Raw genomic sequence first — 21,315 nt, 5'->3', positions numbered from 1 at the left:
TTCATCAGCCTGACAGCCTTTTATGATGAGATGACTGGCTTGGTGGATGATGGGAGAGCAGTGGATGCTTTACCTTTAGTAATGCTTTTGACACCAAAACATCCTCAGAGATGAACTCATGTATGGGCTGGATAAATGGACTGGCTCAACTGCTGGGCTCCAAGAGCTGTGATTAGCAGCACAAAGTCCATTTGGAGCTTGTCACTAGTAACATACACCAGCAGATTATACTGGTACCAACACTAAAATCTTCATATGAGGAAATGACAGCTGGCACTGTTCAGTTGGAGAAGGCTGCTAGGGGAGATTTTATAATGTGAGTACATTACCTGAAGGATGAAGAGTAAAAAAAGACAGAACAAGACTCTTAGTGAGTACCAGTGAAAAGACGAAAGAATTGGACGTAAATTGAAACACAGGAAATTCCATTCAAACATATCAAAACTTTTAACTGCGAACGTGGTCAAACGCTGGAAGAGGAACACTGGAAGGCTGTGGAATTTCCATCTGTGGAGATACTTAAAACTTGTCTGGGCACTGTTCTGAGCAAACTGCTCTAGTTGACCTGGTTTAGAGCAGAGGATTTGGACTAGATAATCTCCAAAGGTCCCTTCCAACCTCAATTATTCTGTTTTTAACATATGGCACCAGTGAAGCATATTAGTTTTAACATTACGTACTTCTCTCTGTGTGTTTCTCCCCTTCTCCATGGGCCTCTTCTCCTTCTTTATACTCCTCGCAATCCTTTCTTCTCTCCTCCTCCACCTCTTCTACAAATAGAAGAAAAAAAGTCCATGTGTTACTTGGACCTACAAAAGTCTCATAAGCATCCTACTTTGACTAGCAAACTTTTAGAATACTTACGAAAAACCATGTTGGGGAAGGTGGGAGAAGTAAGTATGACAGATTGAATGCAGAGATGAAAAAATGAGAAGACAGCTTCAGAGCAAAAGTTTGAACCACCATACAACACAGTAAGATTCACTTGTGGATTTGTTTAGCTTTAAAATCAACAGAATACCTTAAAGTTACCTCTGAAATGAAATAAATTTTTATTTATGTATTTATGTACTTAGTTCTCAATAAATTTAGTTTTTTCACCTAGAGAAAAAGCATAAAAATGTCAGTAACAAAATACTAATATTTTTGTGTATTTACAACTGGCAAATTCACCCATAACCTTTATGACAGAAAAGGCCTGGATTCTTATTTTCTTAACAAATATGACTTTTCATTTAAAGTATCACAATTTCAGATTAGTCATTTAAAAACATACAGTTAAGGAAATTCTTAAATAAAGAAAAGTCTGAAATAACACCCTCAAATGCACACAGGTTAAAATGAAAAAATGCAACACTTCCTGAAAACTTTTATTATACATTCCATGAACTTCCATTACGTGTTTCATACAGGCTGTATTTGTCACCTCCTGTGCTTGCTAGATAAAACTATTATTTTATTACATTAAAATCTATTCAAAACACAGAGTAAGTCAGAAGTCATGCACGTCTTGATCTGTACACTTCTCCAATTTCCTATTTTCATTTGGCTATTACAGCAGTTTACTAGCATTGTTAGAGAAAGTTCTAGCCACGAAAATATGTTTGATGCTCTCTTAACACTAAATTTTACTTCTATGATGAAGCACATTTGAATAATTTAAGTCACCTAATCAGAAAAAATAAGGAGTCAGAAAACCAAACCCCAAAATTATAAGTTTTTAAATTTTGTTAATTTATGCAAGAAATAATATTCATATGCAATAAATAATATTAATAAAATTCTTTATACCCAATCTGATTTACTTCTAGGGTAATAAAAGGGCATACTGCCTATACCACCTGATTTTTAAGACTTATAGATGAGCTTCATGTATTTAACTGTTATCAATTAAGAGGACTCATTTACTTAGGAATCTAAAGGAGAGTTGTTAAATTTAAGAGTACTTTTTCCACAATTTACAAATTTAAAATATTCAACTGAAGGATACTAATATTCTGTGGAAAGATACACATACCTAGAAGATCTTTAAAATACCACGTTACAAGCTTCAAAGCTGAGCTTTTTGAGTTCTATGTAGAGAAGAAAGCAATTTCAGGGACAAGGAAGTTCCTCCCTTACAAACTTCCAGCACTCTGTGAACAAATTTAGCTTGTTTAGCTAAAAACGATGGCCAGCTAAACCTCTCTAGTTAAGAAGGTTTGAACCATAATACAGAGATAATTTTACAATTGGTTATATGTTTATTTTTCACTGATTAGGTGTGATCTTGTTATCCTGCTACTAGACAGGCAGAAGCAATGAATGCAATTACTTGGGAAAAAAAAAATTAAGTTATCACCATATTTATCACAGAGTTGTCTTAAGTCATGTTGATGGCTGTGGATCTGAATGCATAGGTGTTTGTTGATGTTTGTTTTTTCTTTAACTAGGTGTTTTCCTGTCACTGAACAGTCGACAATAGTTTTTAATAATTTCTACAGCTGCAAACATTTAGATCTGCTTAGTGACTGACTGGATATGCATTTGGCTGTTAGTTCTGCCAAAATATACATATAAATGGAAATAAAAATAGTGAGTAAGCCTAGGAACATCTGAACAGTATCTGCAAGTTACTTTGGACCACACAGTCATACCTTCACAATTCCACAATCCTGTCACTGCAACATTCTCCTCATACATTGGCTAGAACTGATGTGCACAGACAGTAATCACAAGAAAGTACAAAACCACAGCCTTTGTGAGCAGTGAAGTTTTGATCAAACTTAACCGTAAAGTTATTATAAAACAGAAATACAGATATTTTTTTCCCCATCAAACATAACGGGATCTGCCTATTTTTGTTCAGGAAGAAATCATAGATTCACATATTTTCGAAGGAATCATGAGGACCTTGAAAAGCTAGAGGAATGGGATGACAAATGCTTTATGTGATACTCAACAAGGACAGATAAAAAAGTTCTACACCTGCGAAGCCAGAGCCCTTGCAATGACACAGGCTAGGGTCCGCATGGCTGGGGAGAAGCTCTACTTCGAGGACTTGCATAGACACCAAGGAAAACATGAGCCAACAGCGTGCCCTGGCAGCAAAGGAGAACCACAGCATCCTGAGCTACATTTACAGGAACAGAGCCAGTATATGATAAGAAGTGGTTATTGTCCTTTACTTGGCACTCATTATGCCATCTCTCAATGAGGAGCAAAAGACTGCTACTGGGCTGGTGAACATGACCTGTAAGAGAGGCTGAGGGAGCTGGGCTTGTTCAGCATGCAGAAGATAAAGCTTAATGGGGACTTAAAAACAGCTTTCCAATACCTGTAAGGTGGCTTCTGAGAAGACTGAGCCAGACTGATCGTAAAGGTGCATAGCAAAGGATAGGAGACAGCACATGTAAGCAGAAACATTCCAACTGACAGAAAGAAAAACAATTCCAACGTTGAAGAGTGTCATTGGAACAGGTTGCCCAGAGCAGTTGTCCAGTCTTCATCAATGAAAGTTTTCAAGACCTAACTGGATAAAGTTCTGAGCTACCTTGTCTAATTTCACAGCTGACCCTGTTTTGAGCAGGAGGCTAGACTACAGACCTCTTGAGGTCCCTCCCAACCTGAACCCCTCTATTATTTGGTCACAACTCCTTCCTGCCTATCATAAAAAAAAATTATATATATATATATATAAAGTTATCAAGTGATTTGAGCACAAAGCACAGTATTCTCTTCTTCAGTTATGTCGTGGTTTAACCCCAGCTGGCAACCAAGCACCACAGAGCCGCCTGCTCACTCCCTCTCACCCAGAGGGATGGGGAGGAGAACTGGAAAGCAGTGTAAAACTCAAGGGTTGAGATAAGAACAATTTAATAGGTAAAGCAAAAACCGCATATGCAAGCAAATCAAAACAAGGAATTAATTCACTGCTGTCCATTGGCAGGCAGGTGTTCAGCCATCCCCAGGATAGCAGGGCTCCATCACATGTAACGGTTACTTGGGAAGACAAACCCCATAAAGCCAAATGTGCCCACTTCCTTCTTCCCCAAGTTTATATACTCAGCATGATGTCATATGGTATGGAATATCCCTTTGGCTAGTTCGGGTCATCTGTCCTGGCTGTGTCCCCTCCCAGTTTCCCGTGCCCCTCCAGCCCTCTTGCTGGCAGGGCCCAAGAAACTAAAAAACCCTTGATTTAGTATAAACATTACCCAGCAACAACTAAAATCATCAGTGTCCTATCAACATTGTTCTCACACTAAATCCAAAACACAGCACACTACTAGCTACTTAAAAAAAAAAATTAACTCTGTTCCAGCCAAAACCAGGACAAATTATTTATTACCACATTTTAGTTGGAAAAAAAAAATCCCTAAAGATTTTCAAGATTGCAACTGATAAATCCAACATCCATCAATTGGTTCTCCGAAGCCTGTTGGGCAGAAGTGTTCCTCATTTCCCATTTGCAAAATCCAGTGGACCAAAAATGCTGCAGTTGTGTCTGTGTGCTACATTAAATAAACCTCTTTCCACCATTATTTAGCACCTATTTGCAGATATTTTAGACCTCTTTAATCTTCTATCGGGTAAACCAAACTTATGTTCTTTTAAGCTTTCCAGTATAAAGTTTGCTTCCCAAATGATGTAATTTTTTTTGCAGCAAGTGTCTGAAAGCCTTTCATTATCCCTTTATTCAAGGAAAAATCAGAAGTAGAAATATTATTGCAGACAAGTAGTTTAATCAGTGCCATTTAGGTATAGCTTATTTTCCTGTTTGTTAATTCAAGAATTTTGATGGCTAATTCTATCACAACACAGAAACAAAAGTTCATGTTTAATTGTTTATCTGCCATTCACATGCTCTGAAGTTCTCTTCAAACACTACTTTCTAGAAGACAAGTTGTACTCTCTTAAATATTAACTGCAATCTTTATTCTTAACAGGTTGTACTCGGGTGTACTGCTTGACTTCAGACTCCCATAACAAAGATCAGTTACAAGTTCTCTTTCAAACTATCCCTGGAGGACATGAAATGCCATTGCTGTAGAGAAGTCTAGAATCAAGGTGTCTAGAATGCAGTCCAGGTGCTAGCAACTCTGAGAAAGAAAGACTTCACATTTGCTTTGGCAGACATACTCATCTGGTCAAACTTGAGTGTACAGAGAGTGAACATAGCAACAGCTGCACTAGGTAAAACCAACAGCTCATCTAATCCAAGATACTATCTCCAACTCTTTCATGTCAACAGTAGATGATCAAGTAGGAAAGAATATAAGGTGAAAAGAACATAGTTACGCAGTCCCAGACAATTTCCTCAGCTTTCTGAAAAATTGCTGGTGAATGACCTTCAAAGCCTCAGGGCTTCTGGAATTGATAGCCCTCAAAAAAATCCCTCTTCCAGAGATGAATACAGGTAAACTTTTAGCAGTCACAATGCTGCCAATAAGGAGCTCTAGTTCTCCACATGGAAAACTCTCTCTTCTTCCATGCCTTGATCCTGCCTCACAGGTTTTTTCCTTTCTTCCATCTGATACATTATACTCTTGTAAAGGAAGACAGCAAATACCCATTCTCCATACCACTTACTGTCTACAGATCTTTGTCATCTCTCTCCTCCCTTTTTTCACACTGAAAGATCCTACTATAAAATACAGTCCCTCCTTGTCTAAAAGTTCTCTCTCTGATCAGAGTCAGAAAGTGAGGAAGCTGTAGGAGGCGATGAGCTGACCGTAGAATGGACAAAGAGGAGATAAACTATCATTCTGCACAGACAAAACCCCAAATCCCACAGTGAAAGGAAACAGGGACAACTAGAGTCTATATCCAAAATGGCTACAAATGGAGGAGGTAAGCAGCCTGTGACTTCCAGCAACAGAGCAAAGACTCCTCCTCTACCTGCAAATCTGCAGTTATTGAACAGGTATAGCACTGACAGAACACATTAAGAGGAAAATCTTCTATTAACGGAGACATCAAAGCCAGCTGAGTCTGAACCAACCACCTGCATGAAAGAGAGAGAGACCGGTGATTGTCACCAGGGACTCCCTCCCACAGGAGGTACCCACCTAGTAACCTGGCCTGATGCCTCAAGACATTAGCTTCTTGCTGAGAGCCTGCATCTCCAGTGTTGCAAAGAGACTGCAAAGGCTCATCTGGTCCTCAGCCTATTACCCCTTGTGCTTATCCACATGGGCATCAACACTACTACCCAGAAGCAATTCTAAGCATACCAAGAGTGACAATGGATCTCTGCAGAAACAGGTGAAGGGCATAAGGGCCCAAATCACCAATCCTCCCAATGAACTGGGACACACACAAAAAAGTTCTAGTAAGAGTGCATACACCCAGAATATGAACACCTGGCTGAATGACAGATGTTGCAGGCAAGGTTTTCACACCTTCCACTGTGGTAATCTCTGATGATCAAGAATTACTGAGTAGGGACTGAATCCATCTGACAAAGCTGAACAAGAGTTCTGCAAGCAGACTTGCTAACCTAATGAGGAAGACCTGAAACTAGGTATGGTAGGGAATGGTTGTCATAACCTGAAATTGAGGTATGGGATACACTGAGGAAACACATGGGGAACAGCATGACAGGGAAGGTACTTGCTTGTCCTCTGTGAAAGCACTGTGACACAGGGCTCCATCTCAAATATATGTAAACAAATGAATGCAGCAAAAGAAACAAGAATTACTAGTCCATACAACTGCAAAATTCTATCTTCATTTGGATTAGAGACACATGGTGGGATAGCCAAAATTACTTCAGTGTTGCACCAGATGAACACAGCCTTTTCAGGAAAGGCAGGGTGGAAAGGTGAAGAGGGGTTGTGCTTTATGGAGAGGTGTACCCAGAGCTTTGCCATGGGACAGGTGATGAGCCAGTTGAGCGCTTGTGGGCAAGGAAAGGTGGCAAAGCAACACAGGCTGTTGTGTAAGGTACTACAGACTACTTAGGATTAAGGAGAGAAAGTCAATACAGCAATCTTAATCACAAGCTTTAGGATTGACTCAGGGTACTTTAACTGGAAGGACTATATGACTGGGCAGAATCCAAGTGGTTTCTGGAGTATGCCAAAAAAAGTTCTTGAAACAGGCAATTGATGAGTCAACTAGGGGGGATGCTCTGTTGGGTGTGTTATCCACAAACAAGGAAGAAGTGGTCTGGGACATGAAGGTCAAGAGTTGGTTCACCTGCAGCAACCATGAGGACTGTGGAATTAATCTGCAATAGGTCAGCAGGACAAATATAATTATAGTCCTTGCCCTCAGCACAGCAGATTTCACCTTGTTCAGGACCTACTTGCTAGTATCCCAAAGGGAGCTGCCCTGGAAAGCAAACAGACCCAGGAGACCCGGCTGTTCTTCAACGACAGCTTCCTTGAAGCATGACAGCAGTTCATTTCCATGTGCAGAATGTAGAGCCAGTATGGGTGAACAGGGACCGCCTGAGAGAGCTCTTATGTAAAGAAAAATTACACAGGAGAAGGAAGTAAGAGGAATATAGGGATATTGTCCAGTTGTGCAGGAATGGAGTAAGAAAAGCCAAAGCTCAACAGGGATTGAGGCTAGTGAGGGATATCGAGGGCAAGGAGGACTTCTGTAACTACAATGGCAGCAAAAGGAAGACTAAGGAAAATTGTGGGGCCACTGCTCATTGGGGCAGGCAACCTAATGACTGAGGACACTGAAAATACTGAAGTATTCAATTTTTCTGAAGTCTCCATTTTTCACTGGCAAGCTTCCCTCCTAAGTGCCCGAGAGCAGAGGGAGGCCCTGGCAGTCTGCAGAAGTGCTATCCACAGTCAAGCAGATAAAGCTAGGGCACACTTGAACCAGGTGGGTATAAAGAATTCCACAGGAACAGATGAGATGTACCCAAGCATGTTGAGGGAGGGAGGGAGGTTGCTGGCATTGTGAGGCCTCTCTCTACCATCTTCATGGCAACCAAGGGAAGCTCCCAATGACTTGAAAAAGGGAAATGTCAGAGTCATCTTCAAGACAGTCAAGGAGGGTAAGTCAGGGAAACTACAGTCTGGTTGGTCTCACCTGGCATCTGGGGGAGGTTATGAAAAAAACTCCAAAGACTCACAGGAAGACACTGCCAAGCACACAAAGGAGAGGAGGGTGACCAGGAGTAGTTAGCTTGGATTTAGTAACAGCAGATCATGCCTGACAGATCTAATAGCTTTTTACAATGCTCTTAAATAACTGGCATTAATAGTATATATTCTACCTGGTGACTTGGCACTCGAGGTAGTCTTCAGGGATCCATACTGGGCTCACACAGTTTACCATATTTACTAATGACCTGAACCTGTGGGCAGGAGATCACACTTGAAAAGTTTGTAGATACAAACTGAGGGGTGGCAGTAAATATTCTGCAGTGCATAGCTGCTATACAGAAGCACACTGGCAGGCTGGAAAAATGGTCTAATGCAAAGTGTGGCAAGTGCAAATGTGAAGTTCCTACATCTGGGATAGAATAACCCTATGCAACAGGACAGGCTGGCGATTGACTAGAATGTAGCTTTGTAGAACAGGGCCTCGACTCCTGGTGGAAGACAATTTGAACATTAGCTGGCAATACGAAGTAAGTTCAATAGTATTTCAGGCCGTATTAACAAGAAATGCGTCCAGCAGGATAAGGGAAATGGTTCTCCTTTGTTCAGCACTTGAAAAATGCACATATGGAGCACTATGTCCAGTTTTTGCATCCCCAGTCCTAGAAAGGCACTGGCAACACCACAAGTCCAGTAAAAGGGTCACCAGAAAGGTCAAGGGGATGAAGTACATGCTATATGAGGAGCAGATGACAGAACTGGCTTTACTCAGCCTTAGCAAGTGAAGACTTAACTGGAGATTGTATCACTGCCTTCCATTACATAATGGGAGGGCAGAGACCCTTTATAGTGCACAGCAACAGGACAGGAGGCAATGGACCAAGTTGGAACACAGAAGATTCCAATTCAGAAGGAAGTTTTCCACTATTGTGTTTAGTTAAATATTAGGCTACCCAAGAAGCAGCTTTGGTATATCCATCCTTGGAGATGCACAGAAGTAAACTGCCAAGGTTCCCGAGCCACCCGATATAACTGGACCTGCTTTGAGTAGGAGGTTGGAATAAAGACCATCAGAGGGTTGAATTAAAATTACAATGCAATTCCATCATCTTCCCTGTTACTCTTTCATGTACCTTTTCCAGTTCTGTGACGTCTTCTTTAATATAAGCAGGGGGAAAGAAACAGAATTATACAAAACACTTAAGAGCTTGCTGTCCCATAAGTGAAGTTTTCCTCAATTTCTTAATTTATTTCCAGCATTCTTTATTTGGTTTCTTCAACTGCTACTGTATGAATGTTTTCACAAAAATACCTATTATAATGGAAAACTGTTCTTGAATAGTAAGTCAGTTCTGTCGTTATGAACATTTTCATACTCATCTGTACCACTTTGTAGTTAACGACAATGAGCTTCATCTGCCATTTTTATACCTCAGTCATTCAGCATTTTAAGACTCTTCTACAGTTCTTCATAGTACCATCAGTACCATAGCACCATCAGCAAACTGTCACCTTGCTAGTCACCCTTCATTTTAGGTAAATTATTACTTCTGTTGGACAGTGTAGCCTCTGGAACAGATCAATGTAGATTTCCATTCTTCAAATGATCATTTCCTTCACAAGGACTTTCCAACTTACCTGAAGACAGTCCAGTTTCCAAAAGTTCTTCATAAGAAATCACTTGTGTTTGGATATCCAAAAAAATTCAAATACATCAATCAGGTCTTCCTTGCATGTGCTTGTTTACTTACCCAAAGAGTTCCAAGATTTTCTAATGCATGATCTTTCATTACAAAAATCTTAAGTGCCAACATAGATGTTATATTTAGTAATTCTATTTGAGAAAAAGATTCTATTGATCTGATCATTTGAAGAAAGTCTTCTAGTGTCATGCTTTACATCATTGGTAACCATGCCAGTTTTTATCTGGGCTTTTTGAAAACTGTACTTTTAAATCGAACAGCTTGCACCTGTGCCTCCCTCCAATACAGCACTTCAAATGATCTCCATGCAGCCTCCACAGATTTAGTTCTCTCAAACTCTTTCTAAAAGTTAAAAGTTAACCTTTATCTTCTAAGGCAACTCTACCTGTTTTCTCATATAATTGTTTCCTGCCCCTGCAACCACTTTGCTATTATCTTTGTTATTGAAAGATTAAAATTGGTGAAAGGACTGCAAAATTTTTGTATTCATACCATGTTAAATTTAGTACAAAATGGGTCCCAAAAGATTTGCTTTAATTATTTCACACAGAATGTACTATTCAGAAAAACTTACAATTCCATCCTCCGCAACTTAATGGGCAAGCTTTATGAAACTTAGAATGCAGAAATTAACAGGTAACTACTGGATAAGTACGGAATATATTTCATAGTGGCCAGTTTTCTTGAACAGTCTCAGTTACAGCCATGCAACTGTAAAAGTCAAACTGTTATAGCCAATAAATAAAACAATAAGTTAAAGGAATTTTTCCCATCACCAGAACTGTAAATCAGAAAAAAAAAAATATCACCGGACACAATTTTAGACTTCTGCAACTATAGTCCAACGTTTAATATTCATTTTGGTCTTTTTGTACCGGAATAAAAATTCCTCTGTACCCACACTGTGTTTTCCTCATTGGGCAAGATGAAAAAAGCAACCTTTCGTGCTTTTCATTCACGTCCAATTAAAGAACCCTTAAAACTGCCCTAAGAACAAGGATCATCAATTTGTTTGTAATGTACATTTTAAAAGGAATTCATAATACACTCCGATTTTGACACGTGTACATACAATGTTCTTTCTCCCTGCCACCCTCCAAATCCAGATAAATTCTGGAAAACTTTAATTACACAACAATGGTATTACTTTTGCAATCTCAATGCAACACCTGACACCTAAATAAGATCCTTAGAAGGAACCATGGAACCTACCCTTTTCCTGGTTAACTGGCATAAATTTAAAAGTAAATACCAGAAAAGACAGAAGAGTCAGAACATGGCTTAGTAGACACATTCTTATCTCTCTCTTTCTCTAGCTGTTTAGAGACTGAAGACTCAGAATGCCATCACAAATTAGTGAAATAGTTTCATGATTAGTTAAACAAGAGTTGAGAAACTATAGTTACTAACATCCCAGAGACTGAAAGACACCTAGATCTTGTTTAACCTATGAAATTCCCACCCAGTCAAGCATGTGTAAACACATTTGGGGTAGCATGGTCATCATTATCATAAAAAACTAGGGGGGTGGGTGGGGTGGGGAGAAACAAACCCCAAGATCATTGAAACATCAGCTTTCTTAATTACAGATAGAAGAACAGCATCAACTTATCTGTAAATTATTCACCTGGTTTATTTTTCAGAAATACATGTAGTTGTATATATACATAATATATATAAGTATGACAATGAGTGCTCTATGTAAAAAAAAAAATGCTTACAAAACTGTATGACGATAATGTAGAAGACATCCATTCTGTTTAACACCAAAAAAAAATTTCTTCTGATAATTACATGAAGAGACTGAAGTACCAGCTTACCAGCTTCCTACATTTAAGGCTTTCAAACATTAACCAGCTTGCATAGTGACCAGATGAAAGTTGGAGAAAAACTACTATGAGTTAAATGAATAAAAGCTATATGACATGAAAACTATACATGACTTGCGTTATTCATTAAACCTTTCCAATACTGTCTTTTGGCAAAGAGAAATTTGAAACAAATGGGACTTGTGGCATGCCTGGATTATCAGCATGTTTTCATTCTTACTATTTATTTACATGTTAAAGAAAGCTGAAATTCTTTCTTCCCCTCAAGAACAGTAAATGAAGACACTTTTCTTCCCACAAATCTTTCTGTTCCATGTCTGGCAATTATTCTTCTTTCCTATTCTTCCATCCGCCACCCCACCCCAGTCTGCAGAGTATGAAAGAAGAACCACCCCAAAACAAACCAGATCTTGAAGATGACTTTTTTTTGGCGTTACTTTCATTTCTTTCTGGGCCTCAAATTCCATCCTTAAAAACTGCAAGACTATGTAACACAGAATTGGTGGGTAAGACTGCCTTTTTGATTTAAAAAAAAGTCACAGGTCTGTCATTCCAAGAAATGAACAAAGTCCCAGACTTGAATCAAAACTACCCATTTAGAAAATTCTTACCTGGAAGACTTGACTTGTTTGGTAGTATTGCTTCAGCACATTCCTCCTTCTCATCACAGGGTTCCTCTTCATCAGACAGTACCAAGAAAGCCTCTTTTGGCAGACTTTCATTGCTTTCCTGCTTGGATGGTGAACCCAAACTGTTGTCCATTTTCTCTTCTAAATCTGGGACTGTGTCATCCACTGGAAGCAGAGAACTTTTAGAAAAACAGCTCAGTTCGTCTTCAGCAGGGGCTAGTTTTTCCAAAATTGGAATAATTTCATCTGTTTCCATAGAGTCAGCATTGTCCAAGATACCTTCACTTGGCTCATCTACTGTCTTCTGAACAGTGGTTTCTGAAAGATCAGCAGTGCCGTCGTGTTTGTCCTTTGGTTCCTGGTCAGCTTCAATACTGCTAGAGATGGCTTCTTCTCCAACAGCATCTTCAACAGTTACTTCTGTCCTCTTCTCCTCACCAGATGAATTGGAATTAACAGTTACATCATATGTTTCTCCCTTCTCTTCAGAAGGGTCACTAGTAACACAGATTGATTTACTTCCACCTTCTGATGGGCTGTCACTCTCTCTTTGGTCCAAATGATCTTTTGTATTTTCTTCATGGAAGTTATCTTTATTGCTAGCAAGCACTCCAGTTTCAGCCTCACAAGCTAAAGCAGTATCAGTATCTTTATCTTGCTCAGGAGACAGTGCAGACTTCTCTGCCGACAGTGTTAGAGGTTTGAGTTCCATGTCATTAACTATGTTCCCCGCCCTACTTTCAGGGCTTTTGGCTTCACTGTTTTCATCATAAGCTGTTTTTCCTTCTTCAGAATTAACACACAAGTCCACTAGGCCATTAACTTCCCTCTTGTCCTCCATACAGTCTGTATTGCTTAAAGGGGAATTTAAATCAGAATCTCCATTCTCATGCTTGCCATTTACCAGTTTAACTTCAGTTGTCTTCAACAGCTCCTCCTTAACCTTATAGACAGCTTCAAGTTGTTGTCGATCGCTTACTCTCATTGTTTTTCGTGCTTTGAAGACTTTTTTCTGAGGTTCATCTGCGCTATCCATCTTGACCCTTAAAAACAAAGTACAGAAAAAATTGTCAAGGTAACATTTTATTATCGTATTACAGTGTTCCTAAAAAAGACTGTAGTAGCATTTAGCATGTTTTCAAGGAAACTGGTTTAACTGTACCTACAAACATCCCACAACAGACTTAAATTTTGTGTGTCCTCAGGAAAAACAAATACAAGTTTCTATGTATGCTGCACAAACACATGTATGTAAAGACCACTGAGATTATACTATAACATAATGTAGTAATATTCCAACTACACATTTTAGACCAGGCATCTTGTATTATTATAGCAAAGCGCCGTAATGAGTTTTTTCTAGCTAGAAACAGAAATTATACTAATGTAAGAGCCAGCAGCCACTCTTCTTGTAAAAAAGTACAAAATATTCTTAGTCCACCAGTTTACATTTATTTTATCTTCATAAAACCATGTAATTTCATGTTCCAAATAGAATTAACAACGGAGGTACATAAAAAGATTTTTATATCAAGTAACTTTTAAGAAAACGTCAATATATTGAAAGAATTTCTGCATGTGTCATTAAGATACTTTTGTTCTCCTGTATAGATAAAATAGACCTTCATCCTCCATATTAATACAATGGTTAACTAAACTTGGAATTTCAGAGCATTTTCATTCAATTTGCAATAATATTTCACTAGATCAGTTGTGCTCCTATAAACTATGATTTTGTACCTCCCTTTAGAACAATTTCCTTTTTCAAGGAAAAATGACGTTTTTGCCCTCCATGTAATTTTATTTATTCCATCCACCCAGGCAAATATCAAGAAAAATAAGATAAATAATATATTAAAAAATTAAGAAAAATTATGTGTGACAATTTACTTTATCAAACGAACAGACTTAAATCACGCATCACCTAGGAAGTTAAAATAATTCTGTTGAAATAAAACAAAAATCTTATTTCTTTGTTTCCATTCACCAAAACCAAGAAATCCATAGGGATTCTTTAACTATATTTTTTCCCCATGTGGTCTTGTTTTCGGACCCAGTTTTAAAGAATTAGATATGGTAATATTGTTCAGAAGCGGAAAGCAGTTAAGGAACTGAGTACATCCTAAATGAAACTCAGCAACTATGATCTTGAATCAGCTGATGCTAACGAATTTAACTCTACTGAAGCTACTACACCATAAGTTACGCCTTAAGTTTGACAAAACATGCAAAAAGTCACTTAGGTAATAGTAGTTAAAAGTTATTACAGCAAGTAGAAAAAATAAAGAAAATGAATGAGGCAGTTATCTCTATATGAATTTTATTTTTTCCACAAGCACCAGATAAGCAAATGTTTATATCACTGATATAGCAGAATTATTACACAAAGGATGCATTTTAAATATTTAATACAGTTAATTTTGCATCTTTCCCCAACCTACTTTCATTCACAGAGCTGAGAAATTAATTAATAAACCACACTGTCTTTTCAGATGGGATATATTTTCTTGTTGGTTTTTTTTTTAATATATAAAAAAGCAGAACTATCACCAACATAGCTTAGATCAGCAATGGGTTGTATAACCAAGCCATAAAATTCACAAAACAGATACTCCACTGTCTCTAATGACTCCACCCTCTTTGTAACTAACCTTGCCTGCAAGTTTTATTTAGGCAGCCCTAAAATTACCCTTTAGCCTTCTCTTCAGATTAAACTTGTCAAGCTTCCTCAGCATCTCATTGTAAGTCATGTGCTTTAGCCTCCTATCATTCTGGTAGTTCTCTGCTGGATCCTTCCTAGCTTACTTGGAACAGTTTGTTTACGAAGGACATTATTTAATATTTATGCGTTGCCCAACTAAAATTTTATACAGTAAGATATGAATTTGTATTCTAAGGTACAATATGTATTCAACTACCAAGACAACTCTATACCTTACAATCATGACATACTGTATTTTACAAAAGGCTTCTTATACACTTAGTTAACATAAACGGATAAAAATATGAGCAAAATAGAAATAAACATGATTTTTTTAAAAAACAGTGGGTTTTCTACTCGTTTTGCATTTCCTTTTAACATAACATTGAGATTCCCTTCCACTTCAGTTCTGAATCCTTCTACTCCAGTAACTGATGGTGCTTAAATAACACTTCAATTCACACCTCAGGAACAGATGAACAAAAGGTTGTATCAGCTCTATTTACAGACTCTCAGTAATACCAATACAAAATGAATTAGTCTGAACTACATTTTCTGAGCAGGATTGCCTGTTACTGCATTGCCACTAGTAGGAGCAAAATATAACACCTACAGAAACACTGATTTGAAACACCTATTTGTTTTCAGAAAATACTCTCATCACATAACCATTTACAGTCAGTTGAAATACAAACTCCAGGGTGAGCTGTTAACAACCTTCCAGAGCTATCTACATGCTACATCTTCTTGTCTTCATATTCCTCCAGAAGATAATACAGTTAGCACAGTAATTCTAGTCCTGAAGTTAGAAGCAGCATATAAAAAACCTCTAGTATTTCAGAAATGTGCATGCAGTTTTTGAAAGCACATCCCTTCCTTCTTCCCAAGAACCTGGAATGTAAAGCATGTTTTTTCATGTCACTATAAACGCATATATCAGACTGTCATGTAACAGTACTAATCATCCAATTTGCATTCCATGCATGTAATCCCCTACAAGCAACATGCATGCTGTTACAGATGTAGAGCCAATTTGGAAAAAAAACCAGAAAATTCCAGGCTCGACTAATGATGAACAATTGAAAGATCTCATAATAGCTGACCAGTCTTCTGTTAATACTCTACAAAGATACAGGGCCTTTGTATCAAAATTAAGACAGACAAGTAGTTTGATGTCCTGGACTGCAATGCTTTCTTTTATAAGCATTACCCAGAATGTAAAAGTTCTTATATTACAAAATTCACAATCCTGTTTTCCTATGACCTGAAGATACACTAATAGATTAATAAAATATTCAGACAACTTAAAATTAAACTAATAGTTGCATCACTTGAGTAATCACAAAATATAACTTTATAAACAAGTATTTTCTGCTCTAGTTTCCTTAATTATCTAGGCAGTCTTTCATTCATATTTTTAACATAAAATATCATAAATACAGAGCACAATGAAGGGCACTTCCTTCTTAAATTTGCCAAGAGTCTTAAAAAAAAATCAAACATCAGAATACCTTTATATTGATGCATCCTTACTTTTTTTCTTAAAATACTGAATGAATAAGCTTGAATTTTTAATATATTCCGAAATTACATTTACTTTGTATCTTAGGATATTATCCAAAATCTAGTTTAAGAACAAAGCTCTGATACAGTTCAACAGTGAACCTATATGGAAAAAAGGCTTCTCATAAAATTCCATTGTTAGATGGTTATTTGAGTAACTCATGCATATTTTCAGCTCAATCCCACAATCTCCTGCAACCAAACAATATCCAATAAAAGCTACCATAAGTGACAAAATTACAAGCACAGATAAAATTAAAACATGAATACCAAACACCGGTTAACAGCTAAATATCATGTATCACTGCAGACAGCCTTAAAGTGTTTCCAGCCCATACCCACAAGGGAGCACACTGCAGCCAGTAACAGATCTCATGTGAGATCAGAGTAAAAGAAACAAATAAATCGGTAACCAGTCCAGACAGGTTTGGTCATACCGGTGCAAGCCAATCAGCAGCCATCTGATAAATACTGCCTTCCAGTCTTTCAAAGGGGTAAGGAAGTTGCCCTTCAGAGACCAACTCCAGAGCCGGTTTCGCGAGTTCAGTCTTGCACAAATAAAACATTTAAAATTAGTACTGTGCTAAATGAATGTATGTTGGTAATCTCCCTTTACACTTAACAATTAAAACAATGTTTAACTACATTTGCTATGCACTTCCCTCATCTGATGCTTGGGTATTTTCAGTTTTTACTCATCATGTGACCAAGTCACAAGGAGGAAGTGAGTGGTCCAGGCATCAAGCCAATGAGGGGCATTTTTATTTCAAAGAAGGGCATTTTTATTTCAAAGAAAGGCATTTGTATGGAACAGATAAAATTACTCCAGTATGTAGAGTTAAGTGTGTAGTTGGTAGGTTTTTGGTTGCTTTTTTTGCTTTGAATAATCATTTTTTGAATGACCACCACACAAATTGTATTTGTTTAGATATAATTTAGGAAAATTCCCTTTTTCATTTAAAGCTTGAAAGTCATAGATACTTCAGCAGGAGAGGCACAAACACATCAATAGGCACCTCCCTCCAGTAATACCTGGAGATTTCTTTCCCTTGACCAAATGTGTTCTACATGGTAAAACCAAAACGTACCCAGTGTAGCTAGGAATATGCAAAGGACTCCTCTCTTAGCCAATTAAAAAGTATTCCCGCTATTTTTTATTTATTTATTTATTAATATTATTAGTCTGTAGAGAGATCACTGCTGTGAAACTACAAGGGAAGGTATTAGTTTAGCTGCTACGGATTAGCCTATAACCGTGTGCTCATATGAGCAACCCAAGAGCCTCTGGAAATGTTAGCCAATCAGCAAGCAGCTGCCTGAATCCTGCCCGGTAACAGGCAGCAGACAAAGAAAAGATCACGAAAACGGCGGGGGAGCGGAAGGGGGGGAGGGAGTAGTTGCAATCTAAACAATAGCGCACAATGGGGTTTGCATAATACCACTGGTCTAGAACAGCATTGGTGCAGGGTTCCTGAAGTGCACGCAGTGCTAACCAAAAGCGCAAGCATGACACGTTTGCCAAAGCACACTAACTACATGAAGGAAGTAAAGCTTTGAATCATGAAAAACACTGCTTCAATATGCATGTCTGCTTATAATGTAGCATAGCCAAATCAAGGAAGTGCGGCAGCAAATGGTCAGGAGTATTTTGTTCTAGATGGACAGTCCCAGAGAATGAAAGTGGTGAACAGAACCTACCTTTTAAGTAGTAATTCATAAAAAGCACTTTTCAGTTGAAGTCCTCTATAGAAATGTCGATATAAATTGTCAAAAATTTAAAAACTGTTTTCAAATTGAAAAAAACCCTCCATTTGTGATCTATTCTTACAGAATATGCGTGGAAATAATGTGCTAATAATTTTCCTACCACTAATGCAAGACGCAAACCACCAGCCCACTGAGATCCACATACAAATATACCTTTATTTTAAAATTTAATAAACAGAACATATGATAAGTGCAAATTATATTTCTTCTAGCACACCTGATTGATTTTTCCTTTTAGACTAGAATTATGTTAGTGTTGGCTGAACAAAGCTAAGACGAACATGCCATTTTCTAAGAAAAAATTACACCACCATCCTGTCCTATTTCATGCAGCGCACATAACAGCAAAACAAGGTCCACTGTAATTTAAAAGAAAAAGATCCAAAACTTTAGCTTCTATTTCCCCCCCGTGTTTAATATCCATTATTGATGTTTGCGGTTTAACAAACAAGCAGCATTCTTCCCTGCAGCAGTGCCCTGTAATTTCGCGAGCGCGCCCGAAGGGGAGCCCGCCGCGACCCTGCACCCTCCTCTCCCCGCGGGACGTGCCGGGCCGCAGCCCTCGCCTCGGCGCTGCGGGAGCGCGGACTCGAGCCCCGCCTCCGATTGGCTGGAAGGAGCAGCTGCACGGCAGCCAATCACACAGCAGCCCCTTAAATTCCGCCCAGCAACAAACCCCACGAGGCCATCGGCAGGTCGGCCAGGACACAAACACACGCACAGGGGCCCACGGCCCAGGCGAGCGGCATCAACATTTTCCAAATTGCTGGTAAATGACGTAAGAAATGTGTTACGGGTTTTCAGTTTAAAAGCTGGAGCTGCACAAAAGCACAAACACACGAGTGCAGTGCACACGGGGTGCACGGCCGCAAGAACGGTGCAGCGTTTAACATGCAGGTGCGTTTTTAGTCTATGTTAATTACAACCACTGAATTAATACGATGTTAAATATTGAATCAAAACCACTACTGAACTTCAACCCGGATTCAAGCATGCCAGCTGGTAACCTTTCCTTTTCTGACATAATGTGCAGCACCCATGCTTTTCTAGTGTCCCAACACAGAAGCAGCAAAAAATCAGTATTTTTTCAGGAGTGCAATATGATTTCTACCTTGAAAACAGAGGCCATTCTCTCCCACCCTTGCAAACCGCCTTCTGAAGTCCACATGTGTATCTACGCTGAAGAAAAACACCCTGAACGCACAGTTACAGGCTTGGTAAACCAGAGTAATTTCACAGTAGACGTTTCAAACAGGTTATGTGGTCTTGTGTACTGTACTTGATTGGTAACTTCAGGTACAAACTCAAACTACACTCTCACGACTTTGGCATCACAGTGAATTAAGCAGTTGTCCTGTGTTTTCTCTGCCTCCAAAGACTAATAGCACCTTTGACTTTGGCTCACAAACATGTTTCTCATATTAAAATAGTCACTTTAGAGTTCTTTTCCCATGAGGCTACCATGCCTTGTGGAAAAAACTGATTCCTCATAGGAAAAAAGAACTGTCAGGTCTATTTACACAACTAAGATCTTTCATCTGATGGTGGCTTTGCAGAATTGTCCTTACATGGCTCATCAATTTATGCCTTGATAACTGCTATACATAAAACGCATACTTTTGAAGATGGAAGAATGGAAAACAAGCAAGAATCTTTCCTATACAATGCTTCATTAAAACAAACAACTCAAGTGCCTTAGAAACACCCAGTCTTTAGCAAGTGAAGTTTAAGCTCATTCTCCAAAAAGAGTTCTGTTTTTTTCTGTAAACTAAATTTTAACAGCCATTTAGGTCATTACATCAGTTAACTGCTTGAGTGGAGCTCAGCTGGAGCAACTGTGGTACTTCCCACAAGTGTCATATTTCAACTTTCATCAACAACTCAAAACATAAGCTTTCAATTCAGCTGTGAAGTTTCCTAACACTAAACAAGTACTGCTGTTTGAAATAATCTGTAACAAAAGCAAAATTCAGCTTTCTTGCTTTTTTTTTTTTAGCACAAGCTAAAGGACTAAGTATGTTTCTTTCTGTAAAGAAAAAAAAAAGGATTTACTAAAGTTTATATAAAGCTGAATATTTGTAGAGTATTTCTATTATATGCAGTTTAGATGTTATACTGCCTTTCCACCTTTGGAACAGGATTAACAGTTACCATAATCGTTAAATAAGAGGAGCTAATACTTCTATAGAAGTGGACGCTAACTTCCAGAACACATCTACAATTAAAAAGTTACCTGACTTCTGATATTCCAAATTTAAAACCTCAACAACCTGAATTAACTGTTCACGTACAAGCAAACCAAAAAATGAGAAACTGAAAAAAAAATCATTAAAAGGCAAGATGTTCTGCTCATGTTTAGGGTTTTCTGTGCATTGTAAAATACAGCATTTTTCCCTTTTATAGGTGAAATTTTGATGTGAAACTTCAACAAGCTACAGCTGTAGCAAGTTATCACTCACGTATGCAGAACTGCATCCTTTTAAGGCAGATCTCTTAATACAAGTGTTCTGTTAGATAAAATGTAGAATAACACTATTCCAATGAAAAAAATTATATATTTACCCATAACATTCTGGAAAGTATTTTCTAAACTGGTTCACATATTACATATGCAAGTAGCTGCTGTGATGTAATTTCAGCTTTCAAACACTTGCAACTTGGTGACATCAGACTTCAGAGGCGAGCTATCTAATGCTAACAGTGGTACCCTGAGCTCACTTCTCAAATGCCAGAAGAAACAAAAGTGAAAAAACTTGCAAGAAAAAAGGTGATGCTGCATTAAAACATTGTCATGCATACACAAGTGCCTTTTAGAAGTAACAAAAAAGCAACAATTTAAAATGGAACTAAAACAGCAGTTGATTAGTTGGCTGTAGGAACCTGCTGTTTCATAAAATATTACCAGTATTTCCTCTAGGGAAGATATCCCTTCTCAAGGGAGTGTGGTGCACCTGCTGCCTTGCTTGCTTGTTCCTTGCTCAGACCAGTTCCACATACAGAAGTCCCTGCTGAATTCCTGCCCGGTGCATCGCCTCAGGTTGGTGGAGGCTGGTCTTCAAGTATGTGATGGAA

General features: G+C 38.3%; 1 protein-coding gene across 11 annotated transcripts in view; it reads right to left on the bottom strand.

Moving 5' to 3' along the window:
- Positions 1-21,315, bottom strand: part of ATF7IP (activating transcription factor 7 interacting protein) — a 114,026-nt gene that overhangs the window by 42,760 nt on the left and 49,951 nt on the right. For 9 of the 11 annotated variants that reach the window (XM_056341649.1, XM_056341640.1, XM_056341647.1 and 6 more), the window contains exons 2-3: positions 12,195-13,255; positions 681-770 (exon numbers count right to left, since the gene is read on the bottom strand). In XM_056341649.1, the coding sequence (XP_056197624.1) occupies positions 681-770; positions 12,195-13,248 (1,144 nt within the window). In that variant the 5' untranslated portion in view covers positions 13,249-13,255. Of the gene's footprint in view, positions 1-680; positions 771-12,194; positions 13,256-16,913; positions 17,184-21,145; positions 21,281-21,315 lie in introns of those variants that run through there. The other 2 variants (XM_056341646.1, XM_056341644.1) reach the window with 2 other exon arrangements.

This window comes from Falco biarmicus, chromosome 5, assembly GCF_023638135.1.
Source record: "Falco biarmicus isolate bFalBia1 chromosome 5, bFalBia1.pri, whole genome shotgun sequence".
NCBI lineage: Eukaryota > Metazoa > Chordata > Aves > Falconiformes > Falconidae > Falco > Falco biarmicus.
The sequence above is the reverse complement of the archived record's forward strand: the minus strand, read 5'-3'. Positions and strand labels throughout refer to the sequence as shown.